The sequence below is a fragment of the Equus caballus genome, chromosome 12 (assembly GCF_041296265.1).
Source record: "Equus caballus isolate H_3958 breed thoroughbred chromosome 12, TB-T2T, whole genome shotgun sequence".
Lineage (NCBI taxonomy): Eukaryota > Metazoa > Chordata > Mammalia > Perissodactyla > Equidae > Equus > Equus caballus.
In genome coordinates this window covers 40,509,341-40,530,947 of record NC_091695.1, presented here as the reverse complement: position 1 = coordinate 40,530,947, position 21,607 = coordinate 40,509,341, and the positions used below count along the sequence as shown (strand labels likewise).

Below are 21,607 nucleotides of genomic sequence, written 5' to 3'. Positions count from 1 at the left end.
TCTTCTCCCTGGCACTGAGGTGATTGTCAGCTGCCATTCACCTTGATTATGCTTTTTTTTTTTTTAAGTTCAGCTGGTATCATTACTTTTGTATCTGCCTGGCCCCTGTAAGTATTTACGCTCTCCTTCGTGGATTGGGGCAATCTGGTAGGCAAAATACTAGGTATGTGCTTGGAATCAGATAACTCCTGGGAAGTTAGTTGGTCCAAAAGAATTTTATATAATTTAGGTACATATTGACACAGTAGAAGTGCCATCAAGTTCCACCTAAATTTCAAGGTTCACCCCCATCCTTTTTTTTTTTAACATAATCAAATGTTTTCCCCATCATATCAGGGACACTCATGCCATTGTGTAATTGCTTCATCTCTGGGGAAGACTTCATTTCTCTCCACCATCTTCACTAGGATCTAAATTCTCAAGAGCATTATTCGAAATCTTCTAAAGGACTTCTGCTCTTTTCTGGAACTATAAGAACTTCCATCAGATGTGCCATTGTATATGTTTCCAGAAATCTTCTATTCCTCCTTTTTGAATGGCTACCTTCTAATCTTCTCCTTTATCAATTAAAAGAGAGTAGTTTTTTTCCCTTATATCCATTAGCATTCTTTACATTCTCTTATCATTTTAAATATTTGGATTTAAAAATGTCTATGAATTTATCTCTCTTATACGAATGTGGAAGCTCTTTGAATGCTGGGAGTCTAACTTATTCTGTCATTCACAATCTAGCACAACACATGGTACAATATAATTTTCCAGCAAGTACTTCATATATGTGCATGACATGAAGAATGATTTAACTGGTTATGCACAGCAATATTTGCCTTCGATATCTGGGATGAAAAATAAGAGGTAAAAAGTATTCTCTGAGGTATTTCCACTCAGTCATGCTCTTGGAAGTTGTAATAATGAGAATGTAAACTCCACATGAGTTTGGACTGTTGTGGTCACTGCCGTGTTTCCAGGTTTAGAACAAAACCTGCCACAGGTCAGCACTCACTAAATATACCACAAACGAAAGTGCATGGGTGAATGAACAAATGGGAGAACCTCTTTATGCTCCGTTCTGCATGGTCACTAATCCTTCTACTGGCCTTACTGTTCTGAAAAATGGTCAGAATTGGAAGGGAATGGATTACTTTTTGCTACTTTCTCTTATACAGAGTGAGACCAGTATACAATGTTTTTAAAAGAATACTTTTTATTTAATTAATTTTTGAGGTAACATTGGTTTATAATATTATATAAATTTGGGGTGAACATCACTATATTTTGACTTCTGTGTAGACCACATTGTGTTCACTACCCAAAGTTTAATTGTCATCCATCACCATACCCATGGGCCCTTTTACTCATTTTGCCTTCCCCCTGCTCCCCTTCCCTGCTGGTAACTGCCAAACTATTCTCTGTGTCTATGTGTTTGTTTGTGGTTCTTGTTTTTGTATCTTCTACGTATGAGTGAAATCATATAGCATTTGGCTTTCTTCAACTGATTTATTTCACTTAATGCCCTCAAAGTCCATCCATGTTGTCCCAAATGGGCAGATTTCATATTTTTTTGTGACTGAGTGGTATTCCATTGTACATTAATATTCCATAAATATATATGTAGAGTAGCATTAGTAGTATACTTTAGTGTATAGTGTATATATATATTTATATATATATTTATATTTATACCACATCTTCTTCATCCATTCATCCCTTTATGGGCATATAGTTTGCCTCCAAGTCTTGGTTACTGTGAATACTGTGCTGCAATGCACATCAGGGTGCATATATCTTTTTTTCGTGTTCTTTGGATAAATATTCAGAATTGGAATAACTGGTTCATATAGTAGTTCTATTCTTAATTTTTGAGAAATCTCCATACTGTTTTCAATAGTGACTGTACCAGTTTACATACCCACCAGCAATGTGTGAGAGTTCCTTTTTCCTCACGTCCCCTGCAACACTTGTTATTTATCATCTTTTTAGTAACAGCCATTCTGATGGGTGTGAAGTAATTTCTCATTGTATTTTAATTTGCATTTCCCTAATAATTAGTGATATTGAACATCTTTTCATGTGCCTCATGGCCATCTGTATATCTTATTAGGAAAATTATCTATTTATGTCCTCTGCTCTTTTTGTAATTGGGTTGTTGGTTTTTTTGTTGCTGAGTTGTATGAGATTTTTGTATATTTTGGATATTAACTCCTTATCAGATATAGGATTTGCAAATATCTTCTCCAAGTTGTTAGTCTGTCCTTACACTTTGGTTATGATTCACTTTACTGTGCAGAAGACTTTTTGTTTGATGTAGTCCCATTTGTTTACTTTTTCTTTTTGTTTCTCTGCCTGAGGAGACTTGATATTCAAAAAGATATTGCTAAGACTGATGTCAAAGAGTGTACTGCTTATGTTTTCTTGTAGGTGTTTTAAGGTTTCAGGTCTTAAACATTAAGTTTTTAATCCATTTTGAGTTAATTTTTGTGTATGGTGTAAGATAATGGTCTACATTCATTCTTTTCACGTGGCTGACCATTTATTAAGGAGATTTTTCCTTTCTCCATTGTATGGTCTTGGCACCTTTGTTGAAAATTAGGTGTTCATAGATGTGTGGGTTTATTTCTGGGCTCTTGATTCTGTTCCATTGATCTGTGTGTGTGTGTTTTTCTGCCACTATCACGCTGTTTCAATTACTATAGCTTTACTATAGCTTTGTAGTATATTTTTGAAATCATGGAGTTTGATACCTCCAGCTTTGTTTTATCTCAAGATTGCTTTGGCTATTGGGAGTCTTTTGGTGTTTCATGTAAATTTTAGGATTCTTTGTTCTATTTCTATGAAAGATGTCTTTGGGACTTTGGCAGGCATTGCATTGAATCTGTTGATTGCCCTAGGAAGAACGAATATTTTAAGTCTAATTCTTCCAATTTATGAGCACGGAATATCTTTTCATTTCTTGTCTTCGAATTCTTTCAACGTTTTATAGGTTTCAGGTAATAGGTCTTTCACATCCCTGGTTAAATTTATTCCTAGGTATTTTATTCTTTTTGTTGTGATTATAAATGAAACTGTATTCTTGATTTCTCTTTCTGGAACTTCATTCTTAGCGAACAGAATCACGACTGATTTTTGTATGTGGATTTTGTACTCTGCAACTTTACTCTATTATTTTATCATTTCTTATAGTTTGTTGGTGGATTCTTTAGGGTTTTATACAATATTTAAAAAGTTATCTGTTGAGATACTTTCCTTTTAAACCCTTTTATTTAAGGTTTTATCATAAATAGATGCTGTATCTTGTTAAATGCTTTGTTGGCATCTATGCAGATGACCATGTGATTTTTGTTCTTCATTTTGTTGATGTGGTGTATCACATTGATCAGTTTTTAGATGCTGAAGCATCCTTGCACCCCTGGAATAAATCTGGCTTGATCATGGTCTATGATCATTTTAATGTGTTGTTATATTCAATTTGCTAATATTTTGTTGACGATTTTTGCATCTTTGTTCACCAGTGACATTGGCCTGTAATTTTCTTTTTTGTTTTTTTTTAAAGATTGGCACCTGAGCTAACAACTGTTGCCAACCTTTTTTTTTCTTTTTGCTTTTTCTCCCCAAATCCCCCCAATACACAGTTGTACATCCTAGTTGTGGGTCCTTCTAGTTGTGGCATGTGGGACGCCACCTCAACATGGCCTGATGAGTGGTGCCATGTCTGTGCCCAGGATCTGAACTGGTGAAACCCTGGGCCACTGAAGTGGAGCACATGAAGTTAACCACTGGGCCAGGGAGCCAGCCCCTGTAATTTTCTTTTTTGTGCTCTCCTTCTCTTGTTTTGGTATCTGGGTAATGTTTGCCTAATGTTGGCCTAGCTGGAGTTAGGAAGCATCTCTTCCTCTTCAAATTTTTGGAAGATTGAGTGAGATAGGTATTAAATCTTCTTTGAATATAACTTCTTTGAATAATATAATTTACCAGAGAAGCTATGACTTTTGTTTTTTAGAAGGTTTATGGTAACTGTTTGGATCTCCTTACTAGTTATCTGTCTATTCAAATTCTCTATTCTTCTTCATTCAGTTTTGGAAGATTGCATAATTCTAAGAATTTATCCTTTTCTTCAAGACTATCTAATTTGTTGGCATATAGGTTTTCATAGCTTCTTCTATAATCCTTTGTATTCTATGTGTTACAATTTCTCATTTTTTCTAACTTTACTTACTTGAGCTTTCTCTTTTTCTTTGTGAGTCTGCAGTTTTTATAATTGTTAGTACTCAGTCCTTCCTTCCTCCATTGAGTAAAATTCGTGTCAAATACTTTCAGTAACAACATGCCCTTTTCTAATGTTACCCAAATGATGTTGACACTCAACTAATAACAAGAACAGTGAGGTCAGAAGACCCATAACCACTCCTAAGACCTTACCTTGCTTGGATACTGACTAATGTAGATGTCAGGTCATGTGTTCTCTACAACCCATAACCAGCTCCCATCCTTCTCACCTCCAGGGTTAGGGTGTCTTTGATATTCTTCTTTCCATTTCTGTGTGCAGCTTTTCTGAGTTCCCTTAAGCCCTCCTGAGGCTTGTTGGTGATAATCAGCCACCGAGCAGACTCCATCAGCCAACTGATCAAAGGACAGAACAGAGGTGCCGTTAACTCTCATTTTCCCATTTTTCATATTATCTTTGTCCAGAAATGGGAAGCAGCTCTGAACATGCCACCCAAAATACGCTGCTTTAAAACATTGATTATTTGAGCTGAAGGAACTTGGGAAACAGCAGATGCAGGAAGATCTCTCTGTCTTCCCTTTCTACCTAAGAGAGTCGTAAAATTTACCATGAAAAGATGCCCTTCTTGTGCCAGGAAGAAAAGAACATTCTTATCATCAGAGACTTGGAGTTGACATCAAAAAGAACCTATACAAACAAACTTACCAAAATAACTGTTACTTTCCCTTAGTTTCCCCATATATTTCTTAGTCTTGGTCCCACAAATTCCCACCCCTAGTCCAGACCAATGTGTCTTATCGCATCTACACAATTTATAGTTTTCATTGTGTATAAAAATGTAAATAAGCTTTTGGGCCTAATGGCTTCTTTGGGTCTTAATTTTTCTCCTGAAGACGTATACATATAAAATATTGAATAAATTTCTGTGCATTTCTCCTGTTAATTGTCTTATGTCAGTTTAATTCTTAGGCCATTCACAGGACCTACAAGGGTAGAAGGAAATTTTCCTCCCCTGCTTATGCCTTTCAACTCCAATGTAATATCCACCACTGTTTGGTTATACCAGAAAATATAAACTTACTTTCTCTTATATTGTAACTAGGAAAATATGAAGATGACACCTTAATGCAGTACACTTTCACTACTTGGAACATTGGCTTCACTCTTATTCAGGGGAAATGCCAATATCAGTAACTATAAATAAAGTGTGCCTAATTAAATTTGTATTCAAATAAACAGTGAATAACTCTTTAGTATAACTATGTTCCATGCAATATTTGGGGCACACTTGTACTAAAATATTGTTTGCTATTTACCCAAAATTTGAATTTAATGGAACATTCTGTATTTTTCTACTTAGCACATGAAAATACAGACCACTCGGATAAATAGAAATTTCACAAAAATGAAGAATTTTCAGTGTAATTGTGTGCCATTTAAACTTTGGGATATTATTATACAAAAATATTTGTTGTTTATCTGAAATTAAACATAATTTCATTTCCATGATATAATCTGGCAATGGTGTCTGTTGAGCTTCTGAAATTACACAGATTAGTAGAGTACATGCTCAAGTGTTGACCAAGGATCACAGAGAATTCATGTCTCTTGATTCCATGCATCTTTCATTCCAGGATCCTCTAAGACTGAGAGAGAGCTTGTACCTTGAAGACAGAAAGATGACAAATACCGGCACAGAAACCACCAGCTGGAGGGTGCGCCAGTCTCGAATGGCATAAGCCAGTCCTCCTGATATTATCTGTCCAATACTATGAGAACAGAATGCAAGTGTTGTTCCCATGGCTTGGAATCGGGGCACTGTCCATTCTACAACTGAAAGAAAACACAAACAGGATTTTGATTTTAAACAACGGTGGAATGTCTACATCAAAGTCAAGGCTTAGAAAATGTACAAGATCAAAAGTGTTGACTTACTGAGCATGGTGCTATTTAACATGATGGTCATGACAGAAAAGCCAGCCAAGAAGCGTAGTGAGCAGTAAATGAGGAAGGTGGGAGCAAAGGCTGCACAGGTGTCAGCAATGGCGAACTGGAGCAAACACCATCTGAGTATCAACCTCCTCCCAAACCTGAGAAACAGGTACAGGTTAGATCAAGGAACAAGAACTACCCAGTGTAAAAATAACTATGAGAATGTAGCCACGTTTTGAAATTTAGGGAATGTTTGTGCAAGTGTCAGTGCGCTCTTTATGCTGCTTGTGCCTCCGAGGATGCTGGTGCCTTGCTGTTTAAAATGTTGCTTCAGTTTTGGGTGTTGCCTCCTGGGTCACCAGGCTGTAAGCATCATTGCTGCTTCTGGGGTCACCTGGGTCTCCTGTTCCCTCACTGACTTTCTGTGGGTTTTCCACAGCCTCAGGTGCTGATGCCCCCTGCAAGACCTGTGTTGCTTCTCCTAGGTTATCTGGGGCTGTAGGCAGCACCACTCCTGGGGGCTGAGTCATGGGTGTTGCTGCCACTGCCAGGGAGTCTTGTATATGTCACCTGTTACTGATAAGGCCAGTGTCAGAGGTATTGCCACTGGGGGCTGGGTCAAAGGTTGTATTGTGATTTGTGAAGCCTCAGGTCACAAGTGCTACCTGCCACTGCTGGGGAGGGGTAGGGCTCAGCCACAGCACTGCTGCTTCTCCTGCAGACTCTGTCTCCAGCACTGGTGCACTTTTTGAAACCTCAGGTCAGGGCACCATTGCCTCTGCTAGAGGTATTCACATTTTGGATTGCCACCACTGAGGGAGACGGGGGGAGCTGGGCCACAAGCACCAGTGTGTTTCTGGAATCATCAGATCATGGGTGCCCTCTGCCACCACTGAAAGAGGGAAAGGGGTAAACCTAGAGTGTTTTTGCTGCTTTTGCAGCCTTGGTCTCTGGTGTCATTGTCTTCTTTGAAATCTCAGATCAGGGCACCACCACCAAATGCTGGGGGTATCTGCCTCTTGGATCACCGCCGTCACTGGAGGGGTAGGGGGCTGCTCACCTAGTTCCACCACCTCCTAGAAGTCCAGTCCACCCACCTTCAGATGTACAGATGCATGGATCTCTCAGACATTCTGATGTGCTGTGCAGGGAGTCCTTTGTTGGCCAATGGATGCCCTACAGCTTGCAACTTAGAGGGGGGAGACAAAGGAGACAACTGACCCTGCCACAATGCTGATGTCACTCCTCTAGTTTTCCTCTTGCAGTGTCTTTTTCTGGCTTTGGTATCAGGGTAATGCTGGTCTCATAAAATGACTTTGGAACTTCTCCCTCTGATTTTTTCGGAAGAGTTTGAGAAGGATTAGTGTTAATTATTCTTTAAATGTTTGATAAAATTCAGCAGAGGAGCCGTCTGGTTCTGGGCTTTTCTTTGTTCAGAGATTATTGATTACTGATTCAATCTCCTTGCTAGTAATTGGTCTGTTCAGATTTTCTATTTCTTCCTGATTCAGTCTGGGTAGGTTGTTTCTAGAATTGTTTTCATTTTATCTTGATTGCCCGGTTTGTTGCAATACAGTTGTTTATAGTGGCCTCTTGTCTTTCTGTGGTATCAGTTGTAATGATTCCTCTTTCATTCATAATTTTGTTGATTTGGGTCCTCTCTTTTTTTACCTGTTACTCTAGAAAAAGATTTGCCAATTTTGTTTATCTTTTCAAAGAGCCAATACTTAGTTTTGTTAATCTTTTTTGTTGTTTTCCTGTTCTCTATTTCATTTATTATTTCCTTTCTTCTGATAAGTTTGGGCTAAATTTGTTTTTTGGTTTCTAGTTCCTTGAGCCATTGAGTTAAGTTTTTTATTTGAGGTCTTTTTTGTCTCTTAATGTAGGCATTTACTACTATGAACTTTTCTCAGAAATGCTTTTGTTGCATCCCATAAATTTGGGTATGTTGTGTTCCCATTTTCATTTTCTCAAGATACTTTTTAATTTCCCCTTTAATTTTTTGCTGGATCCATTTGTTGTTCTGGAGAGTGTTGTTTAATTTGCATTTTTTTGTGAGTTCTCCAGTTTTTCTCCTGTTATTGTTTTCTTGTTTCATACCACTGTGGTCAGAGAAGATATTTGGTATCCTTTCAATCTTCTTTAATTTGCTGAGACTTGCTTTCTGGCCTAACATATGATCTATCCTAGAAAATGTTCCATGTGTACTTGAGAATAATGTATATTCTGCTGTTGTTGGATAGAATGTTCTGAATATATCTCTTAGGTCTGTTTGTCCTCAGTGTTGTTCAAATGTTCTGTTTTCTTATTGATTGTTTTTCTGGATGATCTATCCACTGTTGAGGGTAGGGTATTAAATTCCCCAACTATTATCATATTGATGTTTGTTTCTCCTTTTAGCTCTGTTAGTTTTTGCTTTATATATTTAGGTTCTCTGATGTTGGGTGCATAAATATTTACAATTGTTGTATCTTCTTGATGTATTAACCACTCTGTCATGCTGTCATGGCTTTCTTTGTCTCTTTTTACCCTTTTTAGTTTAAAGTCTATTTTGTCTGATACAAGTATTTCTACCCCTGCTTTTTTTGTTGTTTATCATTTGCTTGAAATATCTTTTTCCAGGCCATCATCCCAGTCAATTGTGTCTTTAAGGCTAAAGTGAGTCTCTAGTAGGCAGCATATCAATGGATTGTTCATCTTGTTTTATTGCTGGATTTTTTTTATCAATTCAACCATTCTGTCTTTTGATTAGAGAATTTAATCAATTTACATTTAAAGTAATAATTGATAGGTAAGGACTTACTATTGCCATTTTGTTAATTGTTTTCTGACTTTTTTGTAGACCTTTTCTTCCTTGTTATCATGTTCTTCTTATCATGTTCTCTTTTTGTGTTTTGATGTTTTGGTATCAATATGCTTTAACATCTTGATCATGTTCATTTGTGTAATCACTATAGGTTATTCTCTGGTTACCAGGGAAAAAGCTGAACTCATAGAAACAGAGAGTAGAATGGTGGTTTCCAGGGCTGGAGGATTTGTGGAAATGAGGAGATGTGGGACAAAGGGTACAATCCTTCAGTTATGAGATGAATAAGTTCTAGGGATCTAATATGTCTTGGAGACTATAGTTAACAATAGTCTTGAAAGTCATTAAGGAAGTAGATCTAAATGTTCTCACCACACACACAAAATGGTAATTATGTGAGGTGATGGAGATGTTAACTAACCCTATATTGGTAATCATTTCACAATATATATCTGTATAAATTATTGTATTGTACACCTTAAACTGACATAATGGTATATGTTAATTATGTCTCAATTAACCTGGAAAAAGGAATATGAAGCATTCTAATAGCAAAACAAACCTGATGTAAAAGCAACATCTGTGAAAAAATATACCAAAGTTAATGAAAGTTTGCATAAGAACTACTCTCTGCTGAGTGTGGGTTTGCAGATATTGGACAACATGCTTCCTCTTAAGCATGGTAGAAGAGAGCCACAATACATACAGAGGAACTCATAGAAAGTTCTCAGAGGAAAGAAATTATGTAAGATGGAGAATGAATAACTAGAAAACAGTGAGGTTAAAAAAATAAAAGGGAAAGAGAATTCTATGTTTCACAGATTTCTGGAAAAAGGTGTCTTTCTGTGGAATAAGGCCCCTGTGCTGATTCTATATGGCCATTAATATTAACAAATGGACAAAAATTGGACTGGGAAACTGTTCTATAATATTTACTTCACTCACACTATACTTATATTATAATACAACTGTCAAATATTTTATATTCTGAGTTATTATACAATATATACTTTATTCTTATATTTGTGTTTCAATTCAGAATGGTATGGAATCAATACAAAGAAGTGCTATGATTAAGGAAATGATGTAGTGGTGATTATTGGAAAGCCTGGTCAGTCAAAACAAAAAGTAGTTATGTATAATGATATATAATGTACTCAAAGGAAATAGTCACAGGTAAGTTTTTTACATGTAGGGAAATTTGTGGTATCAGGTCTTTGGAGGCAATCTGGCTATCCTTTCCCAAAAGAGGGGTTAAGAACAGTGTGATGGAACCACAATGTGCAGCAATATTTAGCAACTAGGAAAATAAACTAGAAGTGTACATAAGAATGTGTATGTATCTAAAAAACATAGTGGTGATTGTACAAACAAAAAATAATGAGAAAATATATTTACATAATATGTAAATTACCGTAAATGTAAATGAAACAATGTCACTAGTTTTGTGAAAACATACATAATTTTAAAATAGTGTAATCAACACACTATAATAATCCCTACATTTGGAGGAGAGAAATGGGAGTAGAGCATGGAGAAAAAGTGAAACAGATATATACATATGCATATGAGGGGATTTCAAGACCAAGTTAATGAGAACACTGTCTTATGTAATGAGGAGTATGATAATTCAACCATCTCTTCTTGACATCCAAAAAAAGGGAAATCTGTGTTGTGCAAAATATAAACATTGTTTCATTATCAATTATTGTGTGAACTGGCTAGATGCTCACCATTGCTTCTCTTTTTTTCTGGACACGGAGGAAGACTATACTTCCCAGTCTTGTAATTAAGTATGGTCCATTCACCTTTGTGTTGACCATGGGCTGTGGACAGAAATGACGTAGACCACTTCCAGCTCTGTCCATATAAAATCAATTTTGATTCTACCTATTCCATCTGACAACATGGCTGGAAACAAAAACTGCTTGATGAAAATTCACATGATGGAAGGAATTGTTTCCTTAGTCATTGTCTAGAAGATGGGGGCCTGGATCCCTACTTAATCCACACCAAACTATGACATGAATGAGAATCACTCTTTTATTCAGGTAACCAACTAGGATTCTGGATTTTTTACTGCAACCAGTTATCTTGAGTAATATAGTAATGCTGTGATTACAACGATGTTTAATGAAGATAAGTGGAGAATCTTTGTGTGTATTTCTTTTTGGCTTTGTTACAAAATTTATTTGAAAAAATATTTTATTTGAAAAGAAAATGTGATATATATCTATAAACAAATATGTCAAAAGAGGTTACACAATTGTACATACATCACATATATCCCAACTTTACTTAAAACATATGTTTGTGATATATGTAAATATAACAAGATGATGTTAATGTTGGCTCTCATTTGGGTGGATTTATTCCCAACTACTCTTTATTTTGAAAGTTTTCAAACATGAAAGACAGTTTAAATGAATACTGTAGCGAATCCTGGTATAAACCTCAATCAGGCTCACCATGAGATATCATTTTGCTGCATTGGCTTTATTTCTTTGCATGTATGTGAACACACACACACACTTTTTTGTTGAATCATTTGAAAGGCAGTTACAAACCATATGACACATCACTCCTGAAGTTTTTAGCATACTTGAGTTAAGAATAAGGACAGTTTCCAATCTATTATAATTCCATTATCACACCCAAGAACACTGATTCCATCCTATCAGCTATTAGACTATATTCAAATTGTTGCAAAGGTCCTCAGACTCTCTTTCTAGCTGTTCTTTTTATTTATTCCATCCATGATGTAGTTGGAGTTTACAGATTGCATTTTGTTCTTACATTTTGTTAGGGTTTTTTTGAATCTAGAATGATCACTCCACTTATTTTTTGCATGACATTCCTTTTTTGAAAAGTCCAGGTCAGCTGTCTTATAGAAAGTGAATTAAGGACAATTTAAAATGTTTTTTGGGTGATGGCCCAGTGGCATGGCAGTTAAGGTCGCATGCTCCACTTTGGTGGCCCAGGGTTCACTGGTTAGTATCCCAGGCGTGGACCTACACACCACTCATCAAGCCATGCTGTGGTGGCATCCCACATACAAAACAGAGGAAGATGGGCACAGATGTTAACTTAGTGACAATCTTCCTCAAGCAAAAAGAGGAAGATTGGCAACAGATGTCAGTTCAGAGCCAATCTTCCTCACTAAAAAAAGAAAATTCTATTTGGTTCCATTTTAATAATTTATATCACTTTGTAGATATTCTCATTTTGTTCATATAGTATTTTCCTGAGTTATTTTAGTTCTTTTTCCATGCTTTATTTCATCTTTTTGAACATATTTAAGACAGTTGTTTTAAAGTCTTTGTCTGGATGTCTGACTTCCAAGCTTACTCATGAATAGTCTCTATCAGGGTTTTTCCTCTTTTTAAAGGGTCGTGTTTCCCTGTTTCTTTGCATGCCTTCTGATATTTCTGTTGTTGTTGAAAATTGGGCATTTCACTACTGTATGTTGTAACTCTGGAAGTCAGATTTTCCTTCTTCCCCATTGATTTCTCATTCTTTTTTTAATAGCTGAAGGGTTAAGTAGTCTATTTTTCTGAGACTTTTCCAAACTGTTTTGCAAAACTATTAGTTCATGTTCAGCTAAGTTTTGACAGACATTTCCTTGAGTGTCTGGAGATCTCCCAATGTTTGCAGATTGCATCTGTTTCAAGGCACTCCTTAAAGCCTTAGCCAGGTTTGTGGTAGGGTAGGCATCAACCTGAGGCAAAAGCTTTATATGTTCTCATGTGTTTTCTGAGCATGTGTGTTGCCTGGCCTCTTGCATGGCTTTCTGAATTACACCTTATGTATGGCTGCTTTTGAATGTCTTAATCTCCAAAAAAATCTGAACTAGGCTTCTCCTTCAAGTATTAGATGGTCTATAGTATGTCTTCAATAGCACTTACTATCTTTCCAAATAAAATATTCAGGAAACCAGAAACAGAAGAAAACTTCTTAAAACTCATTAAGAGTATCTACCATTATCCTCTATCTCATATTATACTCAAGAGTGAAAGGGTCAGTGCATTCTACCTAAGGTCAGATGAGGCAAGATTATCATCTCTCACCAATTGCATTAAGCATGATACTGAACGTTATAGCTATTGATAGAAAAAAAGAGTAAAAAGCAAAATAAATGAAAATAATAAGTAAAGCTATCTTTACTGGCAGATGAAAAGATAGAGTAGTAGGAAACTTCAAGGAATTCACAATAAATCTACCAGTAGTAATAAATTTATCAGGATGGCAGTTGGTAGAATCAATACATAAAAATCAATTGCATTTCTACGTATGTGCAATGAATGATTAGACATTAAAGTTACGAAAAACAACTTCATAGCCTCATAAACCAAGTTAAATAGAAGTAAATTTTATGGAAAAAAATGCACGACTCTTCCCACAAACTATGAACACTGAAAAAGGAAATTTAAAAATATCTAAATTAATATCTCCATAATATTCTCAGATCACAAAAATCAGTATGTTAAAAATGACAATCTGACCCAAACTGCTCTACAGTTTCAAGACAATCACAGTAAAATTCTAAAGAGAACCAATTTTCCAACTTCCAACAACTTAGTATAGCTTGCCTGTTTTTGACTCCACCTAAAAGTGTAATTGTCTGATATGTAATCATTTGTATTTTGCTTGTTCTGCACAACTGCATGATTCTGATATTCATTTGTGTTACTGCACAGAGTAGTTTGTTCATTCCCTTTACTGTAGATTAATTTATTATATGAATATCCTGCATCTTATTTTATCATTGATCGACTTCTAGATTGCTTCCGGTATTGCAATATTATGAATAGTTGAGAGTGTTATTTAAAAAGTATCAATTTGTTCATGCCCCTTTCCTACACATACCTTTTAGTTTTTCCTCTTAGCTTGCTGATGAAGTTCAAAATCCTTGGATTTTTCAAACTACCTCAATTTCAGCTAGTCCTCCACTGTTATCTGCTACTAAGCCTTTTCCATCCCTTGCCTCTACTACCATGTAATCCATAAAAATTGATATATCTATAATTTATCATGACACTGTCACAGGAGGCCATGTTACTGGACTGTTGAAAATGAAAACTCTGGCTCTGAACTCTTTTCTATGTTACATTTACTGTGATATATTTAACGTTCACATTTCTCAGCTGAGACAACAGTAAATATTATGCAGGTGAATGGTAAGGGGCACCTCATGTGCTCCACCTCCCTCAGGAGAGACATGGTTGAGTGTTGGCAATGATTTCAGAGTTAAGTCTATATGAGAAGAGGTACGGTCAGGCACAGAATTCCCCAAACTTCTCACATGAAAAATGTGACAGCAGTTATTCTTAGATTAATTACTTTAAACGATTACAAAACTTACCTTTAAAAACCTGTTTGTGCAAAACCAAAAACTAAGGTTACTGGCATAATTTTTTAACACACCACCAATGATGCACTGCTCTGTACCACACAGGTTTTATAAGAAAATCTATCCATCACAGTAGGGCAACTAGACCCTGGTGATCATTTTCTGGGAAGCCACAATTCAGCTCACAACGTCCAGAAACATGACACCCCTGGACAAGGCCAGCAAAGCAGTTTTCTATATCTGAGTCTTCAAACAGGCCAAATCTCATGCCATGAAATATTTCCCTCTCCATTCCCATAGGTGTCGCTTTCTCATGTTTCTAAACTACAAGTTATAGCACCTCTTTTCTGTATCCTGTCCTAATATGCTTCCAGATTAGATGGAAATGCCATTACTGAGTCCTGTACACAAAGCTCAATGCTGAAAAAAACAGCACTCAGCACAATGATTAATTCTCTATTTGTACTTCTAGAACACTGGAGACCAAGGCAGCTCCAGAGGACTGTAATTTGCAATATTTATTTCCTAATGATGGAATGATTCATGAAATCATGAAAATACCCAGGAGTAAAGGGAGCTGTGATCTAGAGACACTCACCTGTCTGATAAATGGCCATATATGATGTTTCCCACCAGCATTCCAGCTATGACTAAGAATTTAGACACTGAGATCAGTGACTGAAATTCACATACCAGGTCCCACTGCAAGAGAAGGAAACTTGCAAAAGAGAGCTCCACAGCAGTTTATAACCCCTCATTGGAAACAGCTTAACATTACTTGCAAATTTTAGTATATTGGACTCCTATCTTCCTTTCCAGCTTCCCTTTCTAAATTAGCTGATCTTCTCATTCCAATCTCAGCTTATACATAACTGTTTTTGGAAGCCTCCTTTAAAATTGTAAGTTTTGGTAATGCTCTGTTTTACTCCATGCTAACTGGCCATAGAGTTCAATTATCTGAGTTTTAAAATTTTTTCATGACTGAATTTCATCATAGACCTTCTTATAGGATTGCTCTGCGGTACAGTCTGAGCATGGAGGTTTTCATCAATCTCCCAAAAATTTATAATTTGCAACCAAAAGGTAAGCATTACTGACTTACAATAACATTTCTAACACATTACATAAATTAGTTGTTTAAACTTTGGTCCTTCCAAGAATAAAAGCACTGTGATAGCAGGGTTCACATCCATTATTGAATTCATTAGTCTTATTATTTATTTAAAAGTGAAGCATTTAATAGAGAAGCAATTAATATCTACTGAAAGAATGAAGAGTTGTTACCTATGTAGTGACTAAAGGCTGGAAGCATCTTCATTATTTTTCTACCTTTAATACCCACACCATGTACTCACAAAAGGTGAATGGGGCCTCTTACCTCAGACACAATGGTGGAGGAGTAGGAGATTCGGTCATATACCCAGCCATCGACACAGGGTTCTGTGTCTGGTTCACTCGTGTTAGGGAAGGTGCCATTCAGGTGAAGGAGCTGCCACTGGGGATGGACATAGCGATGACACTTCTCTGGCTTCAGGTTTGAATCCAGTGGGATAGAGATTCTCAGGAAAGCATCTTGGCTGAGGATACCAGTGCCATTAGAAGAGACAGTGTCATTGTCGAGGATTTGGACCCAACAGCGGTGACCAGGGACGGCTGCAGTGAAGTTCTCCAATAGAACATGAGGGTATGCTATCATGGCGCAGATACAAAGGAAAGCTGTCTGAAGGATCTGGAATCTCCCCAGGCCTCCAACTTGATCCAGGAGGTCCTTAAAGGCCATGGAGGCTGAAGAGGTGATCCCCGAGATAAGGCAAAATGACTGTATATAGAAAAGTTCAAGAGGAGAAAATGCTTCCTTCCACACTAAGTGTGTGATGAACACAATTTCTCCTCAATTAGCCCTGTCTCACCTCCAAAGCAGGGCCATAGAAGCTGTTTCTCCAAATTTTTTAGGGTCAAGTAGGTAGCTGTTTTCATTAGTTACAGAAAGAAATATTTTGCTGAGTTACTTCCAGCAGTTGACAAACCAGTTAAAGGTGTACTTTGTAAAAATTCTTGTCCTCAGCAGCACATCAAAGTCAACATTGGACTTTGATCTACAGAATCTGAGTAAACAGTCTAATATAAACCTGCTACATTGTTTGCAGTTCTTTGCAGAAAATCTACTTGGGGAGGCTCATAAGTGAAATACTTTTTGATTTTCCTTTGAAAAGAAGAGAAAGCATTTTGCTTGGTTAGTGCTGAATTTTGATTAAAAGAGTAATGAAAACAATCCTGAGTTAAACTAAAGCAAGTGAAATATGGCGCAATCATCCCCTTTCGGTAAGTGACATTCTGCTTCAGTTCAACTCATACCACAAATTCACACTGAAAATGAGTTACTTGAAATGGGGGCAGAGTGGGAAGTGATGGAGGCCAGAAGGGTAAACCGGTGGTAAGCTCCTATAGAGGTTTATATTTATTGGTTTATTGATTCATCCAGATAACATTTGTGGGAACCCTTTCTACGCTAGTTCTAGGAATATAGCACTATGTCAGACAAGGTCTTCATGACTCTAAAGTCCAGTGAGTAGGGGAGGAATAAGTAACTAATTACACTCAGATCTCATAAAATTGCTCTCTGGTACATGCACAATATGCCAGGGAAGAAATGAAGAGAAAATATGGGATAAAATGTCATAGCATTATTAATTTGCACAAAACATCTATTAAAAATTTCTTTTTATGGCTTTAGTGAGATATAATTCACATACCATCTGTTAAAAAGCAAAATTCAACTGAGTAAATATGAGGATGTAATTGGCTTTCTTAAGCAATTCATGAATCAAGCAGCGTCCCATCCAGCTGATAGAAGAGCACTATGAGGAGGCTTACAAGATGGAAAGTTTTTATAGGAAGGAGGGTGAGGTCAGGAAGTAACTAGCAAAAGAAAAGATAGGGTTATTTTCAGCCAGAACATCTTTATTGGGGGAAAGGGAATTGGCATGGATTTTATCATGCAGGTTACCTAACTTGTGCAACTCAGGAAATTTCAGATTGACTGTTTAAAGGTCACATCCTGGGAGGCCTGAAACTGCAATTAATTCTTGGTTTGCTGTCATGGGAGCCATTTGGGGATTGTTATTTCTTTGTTTTAACAATCCCTTCCATTTGATTAAAACTCTCAGCCAAGCTGAGAGATGTGATTAAAAAAATTTCTGCATTAGCATCACTCAGTCAGTCCTCCATAGTTCTTAGGGCTTTTCATGGTCTTCTGAGTGATACTTGCAGGTCGTGATTGTTTTGCTCAATCCCTGTTTTACTCACAGGCCGTGTCTTCTGGTTCACATTCTTTCAATTGGTCATTCTTTGTTCCCTTTCCGACATTCCAGTCTCAGGGAGATTACTTCGCTATTCGGAGCTAAAAATATGCAATTAAACTTTTTGCAAGAACACAACATGCCAGAAAGATTATTATAATTATAATACGGAGGATAATTCCCAATGTTTGAACTGCACTTCAGAGCCACGGTCCCTAAGACTCAAACCCATGAAAGAAAGATCTCGTTGAAGGAGTAAAACCTTTAAAGCCAGACTGCTTACTCAATGATCTAATGTAACTGAGTTTCAACTTCTCTAGGAGTGTTAGTCTAGGTACGACAGGTGGTGTTGCCCACCGCACAGACAGCTCTTTGCTGAGCTGGAAGAAAATCAAGGGCTATCCTACTATCAAGAGCAACCAGAAAGTCTAAGGAGTTTTCTTGGGCAGCTATTGCTTTAGCATTGGATTCTCAATATTTTTAAGAGCTAAGGAGAGGTTTCTGATCATAGCCTCATTACTGTTTACTCCTAACTGAGGAAATAGGAATCTGAAAGTGAGTTAATTTTGAATTTATAAATGCCTCCTGGTAGGTCCTTTCTAGAGCAGTGAGGGACACAGTTAGATAACCTAAGAGGCATTGCCAGCTGTGTGCCAGCCATCTAGTCATTCATAAGTCCAAGGAAAATTATAACCAGACAAAGATAAACCCTGTTGAGGCACAAATACATCCACCGAGGTGGCACTATTAATCGATTCATTCACAGGAATTGTCGTATTTGACTTTTTAAGCAAAGAGTCAGTTAGATTTTCTCCTAGCCTGATATAAAAAGTTGTTTTAAATTCCATAGTTTACCTACCTTAGCAATCACCTGGGAGGTAGAGATGAGGGCATTATTTTTATAGGTCAATGTCAGAATAAAGGAAAGAAAGAAATGAAGAAAAAGATTTCATGTTTAATTAAAATAGGAAGGTTTTTTTCTGGTATCTTGGGTAGAAGCAGTCTACACCAATGTCAGCTACTTCTCTTCCTAGTCAATTTGATATGGAGGTCTCCAGCATTTGTACAGAATACATGTTATCCTATACAATGCCTTCCAGTTTTGCCCTTCCAATGGGCCTCAAGGGCTCTCTTTCTCTGATGATGCTTCCAGAATGCCCCGTCATCAGGCTCTAGACGGTGACAAACAGGATCCTTTAAAATCAGATCCTTGGAAAGCTTCTTTAACCTGTTGATGATAGGCTTGAGCATAAGATATTAGAGACTTACAGTAACTGGTCATACTAGCATGAAACAACAAGGGATCAGCAGAAAGTGAAATACCGATAAACATTTGTCTGCCAGTGACTATCTTGTGTAGAGTGTGTTTGTTTTCCTGAGGGGCTACTGAGAGCAGTCAGCAAGAAGCAAGAACAATGACAATACCTTAGGCCAGGGGAGCCCAGTCTACAGGTTAATTACAAAACCTCAGAGAAAATTAACAGGCCTAGAATCTAATATCTTCAAAGTTGCAAACATAATTTTTCTCTCTGCAATTACTTCCATCCTTTACAAAAGATAAGCACGGTAAAATTTTTTTTTATCTTAACACTTGGCCTGATTATTTATATAATTGAAACAATACTGACTGTCTCTGAATTCTGAGAGATCAGATAGACAGAAAAGGTAAATGTTTTATGTGTTTTCACAAGCGTGTATCTTACCAAATTGCTAATATGTTAAATAAAAAGATTTGTTTGAATGTGGAAAAACATTAAAGCCATTAGTTCTCTTGACCTTGCCTGATAATTGAAAGGGACAACAGTGATAATTCTAAAAGTTTGCAAGGTTTTCATTAAGGCTTGTATGATTTTCCCAGCGATGTGGGTGCCTCGATCACTGGAGATTGTCAAAGGTATACCCTAAGTGGAATAGATACTTTCTAACAGTTTCTTTGCCACTGTGAAGGCATCAGCCTTGTGGCATGAGAAGGCTTCAAACCATACAGTAAACATTATATGACAACAAAAACATATTGGTAACCCATGCTAAGTGGCACTTGAATGAAGTCCAGATGCAGGTATTCAAAGAGTACAGAAAGAGGAGGTCTGAAGCCTCCGGGGACAAAAGTAATTTTTCTTAAATCCAGTATGGGGGGTGAAAGAATGTAAAAGCTGAAAAATGAGGTTGCCAGGGAGCTGGGAAGAATGGAGGGGTCATCCTGTGTTTCCCACAGCCCTGACTGTTTAATTTACAGCCATTGTTTACCCATCTTAATTTCTCTGATTCAGACGCAGACTGCTGCCGTGTTAGAAGGACATCAGGCTGGCAAAAGCCTGGCAATGAGGGTTCATTTTTTGCAGAAGCAGAATGGACTTCATCCACATGTGCCACTATTTTTTTAGATTTTGTTGCTGCTGCCTTTGTCTGAAAGTCAGCTAGGGTGTTTTCCTGATACTCAGATTCAGTCCTTTTAGTGTGGACCTCGATTTTGATGACAGTAATTTCAGAAGGTAAGAGAATGGCACTAAGAAGATCATTTACTTGTCGCCCCTTTTTGATTGAGCTCCCAGAGGATGCCCTACAACATTTAAGATAATGGCTAGAATTACAAGTAATAACATCACACCAGGGCATATCAGATTTCCAGAAATTTCACACAATTTCTGGAACCCTTATATACCTATGCAAATACAACAGAAAAAAGGCAGAGTACGACTTCTTATTTGACAGTGCTTCCTATGCAATTTAACAAATCAAATAAGCATAATTGGTTTAATAGATCTTTAAAAATGTTCCAAGTGTTCTCTGGAAAAGTCTCGGTTTCTTCCAGGTCAAAAAGATTTCAGTTTTAGATTTTGATTTTGGAAGTTTGTCAGGGTATAAAAAGGTCTGGCCGCTTGACTAAATAGGATCAGAAATCAACATGAAACAATATTTAATTACCTAGTAGCAAAACAATTCTTTTAATATTAAGAAGACTGTTTTACCTATGTAATTAAAGACCTGATAAAGCACATAAAATTATTTTGATAAAACACTAAATCTTTGCTTTTCTTTTATAATCTCTTATCAGGAGAGGAGATAACAGTCCAAGAAAACTGTGTCCTTTAGCAGGTAAAAGAAAATTAAGGTCTAGTTTTACACAAGTATGCTATTGGTATTAAAGGTTAATTTTTAAACCGTTGTAAGTTTCTAATTTTTGTCAGTCTGATCACACAATAAAAAATCCTCTTTCTCTCTTTCTTGCTATGTACATTTAGTTTGTCCTTCATTTTTCTCCTTCTCATTCTGAAATAAAATTATTCTCATTTCCCTTAACAAATGCATCTTCATATTAGAAATTTTAACCTTTAGAAACCTTAATTTCTCAGAGAAAAACGAGACAATAAACAATTATGAGCTGTCTCTTATTTTTCGCATTCTGAGGATTGGCAGATTTATAAATATTTTTATAATTTTCAGAAACACATGCTTTTTCATAGAAAATTTCTCAGTGTGACATAAAACATGTTTACTAATATACTCAAATTTATCTTTTGTTTCTGCATAATAGGAAGCCAACAGTTGATAAACCTATTTTCAATAATTAATGTTTCATTATTTTCATCTTATTTGAAAATGATCTATATATTTAATAAATTTCTCATCACTTAATTTAACTTAGCAAACTCTAAAGTTTCAAGTTTCCAGAAAAATGTTGGATGGTATTTTTAAGTACATATGCTGTAAAATGTGATTGTTGCTAAAAAGCTTATCTATAAACTTTTATCCTAATTACATCTATCTAAATTATTTATCCCCATCAATTACATTTAGATTACTCACAAAAACTTTAGGAGACATTGGACAAAATCAGCCATTATTTTATGTTATTTTTTGCTGATAAGTTTTGCAATAGAGATATAAATTTCACTAGGAAACATGCGTGGGATAAAAGTTGTTTATGTGCGTTGTTTTCAACGTTGGTAACTTTAAAGTATTTTTTTAATCAAACCACCCAACTTAAGCTAGTTTTT

General features: G+C 36.5%; 1 protein-coding gene across 6 annotated transcripts in view; it reads right to left on the bottom strand.

The window, feature by feature from the left end:
• Positions 1 to 16,417, bottom strand: part of LOC100060455 (organic anion transporter 7) — a 29,813-nt gene extending 13,396 nt beyond the window's left edge. For 3 of the 6 annotated variants that reach the window (XR_011424067.1, XR_011424068.1, XM_070230045.1), the window contains exons 1-5: positions 15,689 to 16,371; positions 14,909 to 15,012; positions 6,158 to 6,312; positions 5,887 to 6,055; positions 4,494 to 4,617 (exon numbers count right to left, since the gene is read on the bottom strand). Coding sequence is in view for 4 of the 6 variants with exons in the window: in XM_070230045.1 (XP_070086146.1) it covers positions 4,494 to 4,617; positions 5,887 to 6,055; positions 6,158 to 6,312; positions 14,909 to 15,012; positions 15,689 to 16,090 (954 nt within the window). In the remaining 2 variants the exon portion in view is untranslated. Of the gene's footprint in view, positions 1 to 4,493; positions 4,618 to 5,886; positions 6,056 to 6,157; positions 6,313 to 14,908; positions 15,013 to 15,688 lie in introns of all 6 variants that reach the window. The other 3 variants (XM_014729636.3, XM_070230043.1, XM_070230044.1) reach the window with 3 other exon arrangements.
• Between the last annotated feature and the right edge of the window lie 5,190 nt (positions 16,418 to 21,607).